Here is a 9312-nt window from a genome sequence, read left to right as displayed (position 1 = left end):
GTTTACACACGGGCATTTTCCTTCTCTTATGAGATTGTGTGGCTTTGTCTCCTCATATACAGCATACTTGAGGCCTCTTGTTCGTTCCGAGGTTCTCGTCTTTTGTTTATTTCTTCAAACATGCTGCAGAGGAGACTTGTGCTGCTTGGGTTAGCTGCAGGCCAGCCACGATATTATGTAATATAGCCTAACAGATCACTGTCACGTCACTGGATTCCCCAACGGTGCATTTGAGATGCCTACGCTGTACAGTACACCTCTAACTGCACAGCGAACACAATGTCCTTAATTTGCCACACATTTGGCAGCGGTCACGTTTTTCAGCTGCTGGCGCCACTGTCCAATCAGAGCCAGGAGAAGTCTCTTTTGGGCGGGCACTGTAGTTAAGAGAACGTGACGTGGCTGACACTCCAGACAAGGGCACGCCTTTAACTACCAAATATGGCACAGTGGGTCTAACGAATATACTGTCCTTTGCATTTCGACGTATTTGAACAATGTCTGCTATATGAGGTGACCAGAAACTCATCCACCATCGGTTACCAGCTTTTGACTTTGAACCTCAAAGGGGATAATTAAGCCTATCTGCTATAGGCGGCTGCCACCGTGCTCCGCATGTGACCGAGCAGACAGGGCAGGGAGGGGCGGTCTGTCTCGTGTACGGTACCGTGGACCAGCGAGTTCTAGTCAACGTATCTGGGCAGCAGCACCAGCGACCCCACCGAAGAGAAGTTGTTGAGTTGCAGCTATAGCCTCTACCCGGATATACGGTCGTATACGTCGGCTTTAAGGACTACGACGTTTAAGCAGCCCCAAGGACGAAGTAGGTGTATTCGAAGTTTTAAACGTTTTGCGGTTTTTTGTGTGTGTATACTGTCATTATTAGTAGTACTAGTGCGAGTTGACACTCTGACGTTAGCTTGGCTATCAACCTTTGGTTAGCGTAAACGACGGTTAGCTAGTTGGTTAGCTTAACATAGCTAACCCAAATCCTGACTGTAATAATGAGGTCGTCTATTTTGCGTTTCACAAGTGTTCTTTGTCTTATTGTAAGTTACTTTAAACGGTAGTTATTTATCCCAAAGAACTACCCTTCATCGCATGTACAGTAAGAATAGCTTCATGTAGTTACTGTATTTATCTATTAGGATTAGGCACAGCTGAATAATTTGACATTTATATTTTATTCAGGCGAAGTTTTCTTGTATTTCCATTTAGTTACGTTAATCACACACGTTTTGGGTGAAATGATATGAATAAAAGATGACCCAATGGCTAATATTGTGGATTTGTGTTCTGTAAATTTCAACTGGAATTGTTTAATGAGGTTAAATGAATCTAAAGCACCCACACCAAGAAGAGGGAGTTGTTTATTACAGTCTTAAAAAACTTTATGTCCAAGTAACTGGTCGCGTCAGCTAAAAAGATGACCAACAGTGTCTATTTGTGACTTTACAACTTTATGTCCTGCCATTGCTATGTAAAGAGGGCCTGCTTAGTGTTGTCCCAGCTTTTGCCTTTGATTTGCTGATGTAGTTTTGTGAAAGCTTGCGGAGAGTTGGACCTTGTCAGTGCTGCGGGAAGAGCGATGACCACAAAGAGGAAGGCAGAGAATCACACCAGGGCAGGAAACCTTCCTGCCATCATGAAGCCTGGAGGCTCCCGAGCTGATTCAGAGAGAGACTCTGGGTTTTCAGGTTTGGTTACACTCCTTCATATCAAAATATTGAAGTGTTTCTGAAGATGACATTTAATTTGAATTGAACCCCAATTAACCCCTTCCGTCTGATCTATAGATGCGAGCTCAGAGCACATGAGCACGATGGACACCACAGATTCTGAGGATTCACCACACCCTGTTGTACAGCAGGGACCACGGACCACTGGCTCAGGGACCCACCCTCCTGGACTTGCAGTGGTGGGTGGGCTCTCTCCCATGATCATCATGAACAATGTCCTGCTCAAGCAGGTAATTTGGGGAAAGGCTTAATTATAAAACCACAATATTGCAACAAGAAAAAAAACCCAAACAAAAAAAAAAAACAAATTAAATAATCTCTTGAATTCCATTCACAGTATCAAACCAAGAACTACGTTGTCTTAATTATTCCTCATCAGTAGGTTATTTTTTTCTTATGGCATCTGAAGAATTTCACTAGGAATAGTGGTGTTGCTCTTAATTGTGTTTCTGTGATACCAACAAAGTACAGCTTTCAAGGATTTGTCTTCATAAAATGTAACTGTGTGCATCTCAAGCTTATTTTCTTGCCTTGTTTTTCCAGTTAATTTTAGAAGAAATAATAAATTCTGGTGCACTGATTGGGTCAAACTTGTGTCTCTCCTAAGGAATGAGCCACATGTCAGGGCCTGACATTGAAGTCAGAAATTGGTGGGCCAGGCCATCTCTATTGGCAAGGAAGTTAATTTAGCAATATTTGTGTGCAAAAGATTTATTTCAGTGCCCCCAGAGATGGCAAGTAACTGGATGTGTGAAAATGTGTGACAGAGAATATGGGGGAGCTACTGAGAAAAGCGAAACAAAAACTTTATTTTCTAACTGTAATTCTGTGGTTTCTAAAACCATTTTCACACATGTTCTGTAGCTTTGAGCTTTTCTAGATGTTAGCAGACGGCCACATGTGAGAACACAAAGTCAGAAGCGGTCAGGTCAAACATTAAATGAAACCGCCTCACTAGTAGAGCATTGTGTGATGCCTGATTGCACACAGGTATTTGCATGGTGTAACCTCAGCGAGTGGGTGTCATGTGTATTAGCTCTGGCGCCTACACCTATAACACTGTATCATTGTATTTCCTGTAATGAGAGCACATCTGAAATGGACTTGGGTCTGCATGTGTTGTATGAGAAAGGGTAACTTGGGATGATGTTTTGACCTGATTCTTCCAACATTGTCCCAAGGTTGTGTGTGAAAACTGCTTAAACCCACTGAAGACTGGAGATTCTGCTAGTGGTGGCAACTGGAGAATGACAGCTGTCTCATAAATGTGTCCTTTTTGGGTTAAAGGTGTGGTATGTAGACTCGTACTGTGTGGGTACTCTTCAGAAAGAAATGAGGTGATCACACAAGAACTGGTTGCTATGTGAGCACCCAGGAGCTCCTTAAGGAACTGTATGAGCTGTGATGCTGACCTGATTTTCAGAGCTTTCAATATTGCTCTTGTTGTTTGCAGCCTGGAGAGAATCCTCCTGCTCTGAAGCCCTGGGGGTTTAGTCCAACTGTGGAGGTGGTTCAGCAGCCTCAGGTGGTCTTTATCCAGCCTGTGGTTTCTCGTCAAGCTTCCTCAGGCACCAAAGAGGCCAACTCTAAACACAGACGCCCTAAGAAGTATCTTCCAATCCTAAAATCCTACCCAAAGATTGCCCCACATCCCGGGGACAGCTCTAGCTCCTCGGGAAGAGGAACTGCCCCCTCAAATTACTCCTCCTCTTCTTCTTCAGGGTCAGAGAAATGTAGTACTTTGACCTCCATCACTCGGGAACACTGTCAGCGAGAGAAGCCACAGAGAAGTTTATGTAATAGTGCTGGTAACTCTGGCCCAACCACTCCTGGTCTTCCTGCAACCCCCACCACAATGTCTCCTCTGCTCCAGAGCAGATCATGTCTCTCAATAGGAGAAACCAACACCACTCCTGCGAGGGAGAGGCCTTCATCGGCTGTCAGCCAGGCAGACTGTACGACTTTGCTGTCTTTCAGTCATGCTACTGGATCCAAAAACCGCACACTCCCCGTTTCCCCAGCGGTCATCTCACTGAGTGAAGGTAACGACAGTGACGGTGATGCTGACACAAGAAGGAAGCGCTTCTGCAACACTTACAACATCCTGAGCAAATCTGGCCTGCTAGACATCACACTCCGTACCAAGGAGCTCCTCAAGCAGAACCAGCGCACGCAGAACGACATAGACCGGCTGAAAAAACAAACAGACCTCTTTCTTCAGGCTCTGCGGAGCGGGGACACCAGCATATGTGTTAAACTGCAGGCCACTCTTTTGGAAGAAGACCGAGAGAATGAGAAAGAGCGATCTGTTCAGTCCAGTTTAAAAGCAGATTAGACCTGAACTAGGCCTTCATAGTAATCCTATAGACTTGAGATGGGAAGGAAGACAAGGATTGGGGGTTGGTTGCATGCAGAGACAGATGGACCGAAAGTAATGCGTGCCCCACAATACACACCCACCCCCCGGACTCTCAGATAGGCAGCATGCTGTGGCCTACATTTAGGCTGCCGGCTGCCTTAGGGCCCTGACACACCAAGCTAACCTAAAAAAAAAAAAGTTGGTGTTGACTTTTTATTGTCTCTCATTTAAGAGTCGCACTCATTGTAACATTATAGGAGGCAGCCAGCTGGCCACCAACGTGCACATGTGTTGTGCACCTGTATGAGGGGAAATATTTATTGAAAGAAGCAGTCGGTGTGCTAAGATTATAAATTGAAAATACAAAAATGCCCTTATAAATTTTTCTGTGGACATTGTACACTTTGCTGTAGGCTGTTGCTGTCAGCCTGTAGTGTATGGGTTTTTTGTTTTGTTTTGTTTTTTTTTAGAAATCTTTAAAAAAAAGAGGTGAAAAACGCAATGTATGGGTCAACAGCCTGTCTGCGAAGGACACGCTGCAAAAAAGACAGCTTTGGACAGCCACGTACTTCAAGTGCTGACTGCTGGACTACTATTGGCTTGTTGTGTTGGGGACCAAATAAGGCAGACGCAGCTCAATGTTCTTCCTCACTGAGCCGGACTAGATCTCTTCCACTGAAGCTGTCTCCGTGCTGGTGACAATTTTAGCAATCAAAACTCAGAAGCTCTAAGAATTTCTTCTCTCAGTGGAGTTGTAGTACAACAAAGCTTCATTTAAATCCTGACACTGGTCATTTAAATCTGGATACAACATGAGAAGGTGTTTGAAAAGAAAATCTATGTATAAATCAGTCTGATCATATGTCTTGTTGCAAAAATTACTTGCATCATTCATGGTAGTTGTCTTTTGCGTTGCTTGACAGACACGAAGTTGACAGTGAAATTCAAGTCCAATTGGGTTCATGCAGCAGTTACAGTTGCACAAAGTCTCTGACGGGTTCTTATGTCACACTGAATGTGTTCAGGGCTTCTTCGCCAGTCAGCATAGTCAGACTTACATGTGCCTACACAGTGTCTTTTGTTGAAGCTCAATTTGGAAAATGTGAGTTGAAAGTTATGGTGTGGCCAGTTGACAGTTAAACTTCATCTTTCCCATCATGTTGATGGCAGATGTTCCTGTGTGAACTGTCTTCACGGCCATTTAAATGCTTCCCTGACATCCCCTTGTAAATGTTTTTGGCTTTTTCCACTTGTAGTTAAGGTCTCCTGTTTGTTTGAGTGTAAACAACACATGGGCGTAATATTAATATTTCAATATTGACTGCCTTCAAGAGCAGAGTTTTTCCTGTATGTTTACATGTGTTTATAGAGCTACTTTTTTCCAACTTTTTATTGTAATTTTTTTTAGTCCACTAAGAAAAAACCCATCTTTTAGAACTCTTGATGAAGACCAGTCGTTGTGCATAAATGGCCTTTCGAAATCCAGATATTTTTAATGTACAGTTAAGTTTAAGTTTCTCTTTTGTAATCATGGCCTTAAAATCCAAACCCAGTGTATGTCAGATAACTTTGCATTTGCACTAAGAAATGTAAAAGTAGCTCTGAAGCAATTTCTGGACAGAATTTAATGGCAGCTATGGTACTGTAGCTTTTTTTGTTTTGTTTTGTTTTTTTACATGAAGTGTATTACAACTCATAAGCACACTACTAATCTATACATATGACTTATGTAGTATAACAATAAATAACATTTTCATCTTTTATATTACTGATAGTTTCTGCAGTGCTAAATGTGTTTTTGTACATTGTGCATGTGATTGTGTAATATTTGATGTGATGGTTCTGTTCCTACAGTGCTTACGTTGACTTAAAATTGTCTCTTAGTGCAGAGGCATACTTTTATATACCTTCTGTTTAAACTTGCCATCTAAGCATGAATACGGTTTATTTAAAATGTTACCATAAAACGTGGAGGTGTCTGTCACACAAACAAAAACTCAGAAGTTTGGTTTCTCTTTTGAATGAATTGTTGGTACTCTGCAAAACAAGAAAACATGACATCTGTATTGTTGTACATTTGTCATGTATTTGCTTACTTGGAGTGCTCTCAGCCTACATCTTGTGTTTTATCAGTAGGCGAACATGTAAACACTTCTGTCCTCAACTCTCAACATCACAGATATTTTGACTCTGGGGGAAGTGCCAGCTGCAGATTACAAGTTTCTAAAGTGAACACAGTAAATTGTTTGATTTGTTTCCTTCTTAAGCTACTCCCAAACCAAATTTATAATGTGAGTTTAGGGAGGTTGCGCTATCTGACATCCAGCCTTTTAGGTTGCACTCAAGACTTTGAGGTCATCCAACTTACTCCACCCACTTTCTTACTGCAGTGCACCAATTTCACTGTCAGCAACACAGATACAGATGCATCTGCATCAACAATCTTGTAAGGATTTAGTGGCTTAGCGTCTCTCCTACTGAGAGTGCTGTGGTTATTGTGGCTGGATAAATGACTGCTTGACCCTCAGAAATCATATTTTCCATATAGTCTGCAACAAAGTTCAGATGAGTTTTGAAACTCTTCAGCTCATGGCCTTGTAAAACAGTCTGTAAAAGTCAACTTTGTAATACATAACACAGCTTCCCACCCCACCCCCTCTGATCCTTCTGCGATTGTTTGTGACCTTATCGTCCAGCATGCAACAGTTTGGAGTATTTTCCTGACCTTTGGGTCTGCTCTTTCAGATCCTTTGTACTCGAGACAGCTGTATTGAGAATAAGTTGTTTTGAAGTCGCTTTGGCTCTAAGTGAAATTCCTGACTTGTAATCAGTTATTTACTCCCACTTTATCTCAAATAAGCTCCATGTGTCGCCTTGTTTGATGCATTTGCTTCAAGTGAATGAGTGCAGCTGAACAGGGTCCGCTCGCTCATATAAGTTTCCACTGAGTTTCTGTAATAACCACAGACAAGATATCGAGGCAGTGTCACAGTGACATTCTGGACTTTTCTACAATAACAAGCTAAATATGATGACTGGATTATATGGTCTGAAAGTCAGTAGATGTTAACAGACCCACCGTCCAGTTATGAATTCATTTTTTTTAATAAATGGAAGAAAACTAAATTCTTCCACGCCATAGCCTATATATCTAACTTTTCATATGGCTTTGTAATGCTAGATCAGTAATTTATCTACCCTATGTTCTTGGTGAAAGCCTTATTGAGATACTCGAGCAGCAGGATGGCCGGTACGATTTTGCTCTTCTGTTTTTTTAACTCCCCTCAGCCAACAGCAAATACTATCATTTTACAACTGTCTCACTTTCTTCTGTACTTTCAGGTGCTGTCTTTGCAGAATTCCCTTTATTTTTCCTTGGACCAGGTTTACACCTCACACTTTTACCCAAGTTTATGAAATTGTTTAAAACAATCTTGACCGATTTGTCCTGGGCTGTAAATGATTCAAGGATAAATTTTGAGTTTGTTTTCTTAACGGTTCACTGCACAGTTTAAAAACAAGAAAGAAAAATCTTAAAAATGTCGGGATGGCCTTCTTCTGAAGTTCTAGCTGTTTTGAGGCTGGTTCACTGCCAGTGGAATAAATCACGTATGAAAAGGTCACTGAACCTTCGGCTGAAAATAGCACAAAAACGCTCTGTGCTTGCTTTACATGTACTTGTTGCTACCTGCTCGTGCGTAGTCGTTGCCATTATCATGTCGCTGTCCAGGTTTCTTTATGTGGAAGAAGTTCCTTTTTGTGCAGATGTGCTTATGTAATGAACTATTTATGAACTGTATCAAACCACAAGTTTCTGATGATACTAGTGTGTATGCCACATGCTGTGTTCATGATCATGTTGCGTGACTGCAGTTTTCTTTTCTTTGTTAAACGGTCAGCTTGTAGAGCAGTACAGTTTGGTAACACTGGATTTTGAGTTGAGTACTGGCAGCTTTGGTTCCTCAGTGCATTTCAGTCTGTCTGCCTTGTCACTTTAAAGATGCTGGAAATGTTTCAGTAGTACACCAGCAACAACAATGGACAAAAATACATTTAAATATCAGCTCAAATATATATTTTTAGGATTATGCAGACTGAATGTGATGTGCCTAGCTCGCTGTCTTTTTTTCCTTTATAAAATGTAAATAGAGGAAGTTGTTGAAGTCCTCATGAGACTTTCCAAAGTGGGAAATTTTTGAGTTTTACGTCTTAAAACCTCTGAGGACATGAGACTTGTTATAAGTAACTTGTCATAAAACACTTCAGCTATATCATTCAAAGATCTTATAAACTAAGACTGAAAAGGTTTGATGTTACATGCTTTAGGGCTCTTTTTTTGTACATTTTAAGTTAGAGACTCATTGTTTGTGTAATAAATGTCTTTCCAAAGAAGCTGCTGTGGTTTCTTTCTTTTTTTCCTTTCTACAATTAAACATGTCCATTTGAATGGTACTGCTGCTTGGTTGTCATTTAAAACAGCACTCAGAGGTCACATGGCGAGGAAAACATTGAATTGTATAATCTCAGCTGGAAACGAGATTAGAAACAATGAAACGTGTTGCGTTTCTTTCAGCACACCTCTCTCATCACAAGAGCTGAGTGTGGAAAAAGGAAGTAGTTAAAAATAAATCTCTGCTCTCTTGACATGAAAATAAGACACAAACAGAGGGTAGCTGTAGTTTCTTTAATTTTAGTTGGAACTCAGGCTTTACAGCTACTGCTTTTAAAGGTGGCCCACTACTTGATATGTAATGAACATTAACATTTGAAAACTAAGTGTTCATAATCCAGTGCCAAACAAATGTGATCAGTATATCCCAGTAAAACAGTCACTTTTTTCAAGCTTTAGATCCTGTAGACCCTGTTGCCATTAATACTTGCTCCATCGTAGTCTAAAACTAACTGTATGCTAATATCTTATTTATTTTTATATAAAATGTACTGCATGTCACCACCAGGGAATCTTCGTCATTCAGCTGCAGTCTTCACGGGTCAACACGACAGATCGCCTTTCTCCATCTCACCCTATCCCTAGCATCCTGCTCTATCACACCATACCTCTCCATGTCTTCCTTCACTACTTGGTCTTCCTCTTTTTCTCTTGCCTGGCAGCTCTATCTTCAACATACTTTGCCCAGCACACCCAGTATCCTTCCTCTGCACATATCCACGGCCCTCTAACTTTTACTCCAAACCGCTCAACGTAAGCTTTTT

The 9312-nt window shown here is 41.3% G+C and overlaps 1 protein-coding gene across 2 annotated transcripts; it reads left to right on the top strand.

Annotated features, from left to right (window-relative positions):
* The first annotated feature begins 451 nt into the window (after positions 1-451).
* On the top strand, positions 452-8479 carry LOC134623252 (CLOCK-interacting pacemaker-like). Of its 2 annotated transcripts, none has more exons than XM_063468419.1 (4): positions 452-827; positions 1537-1697; positions 1797-1969; positions 3193-8479. In XM_063468419.1, exons 2-4 carry the CDS (start codon positions 1589-1591, stop codon positions 4072-4074), a joined length of 1164 nt encoding a protein of 387 aa, XP_063324489.1. In that variant the 5' UTR covers positions 452-827; positions 1537-1588; the 3' UTR covers positions 4075-8479. The 2 variants fall into 2 exon arrangements, with proteins under 2 accessions (XP_063324489.1, XP_063324488.1); XM_063468418.1 differs by having other exon boundaries at positions 453-823.
* The last annotated feature ends 833 nt before the right edge of the window (positions 8480-9312 follow it).

This window comes from Pelmatolapia mariae, unplaced genomic scaffold (assembly GCF_036321145.2).
Source record: "Pelmatolapia mariae isolate MD_Pm_ZW unplaced genomic scaffold, Pm_UMD_F_2 NODE_ptg000495l+_length_37523_cov_1, whole genome shotgun sequence".
NCBI lineage: Eukaryota > Metazoa > Chordata > Actinopteri > Cichliformes > Cichlidae > Pelmatolapia > Pelmatolapia mariae.
The sequence above is the reverse complement of the archived record's forward strand: the minus strand, read 5'-3'. Positions and strand labels throughout refer to the sequence as shown.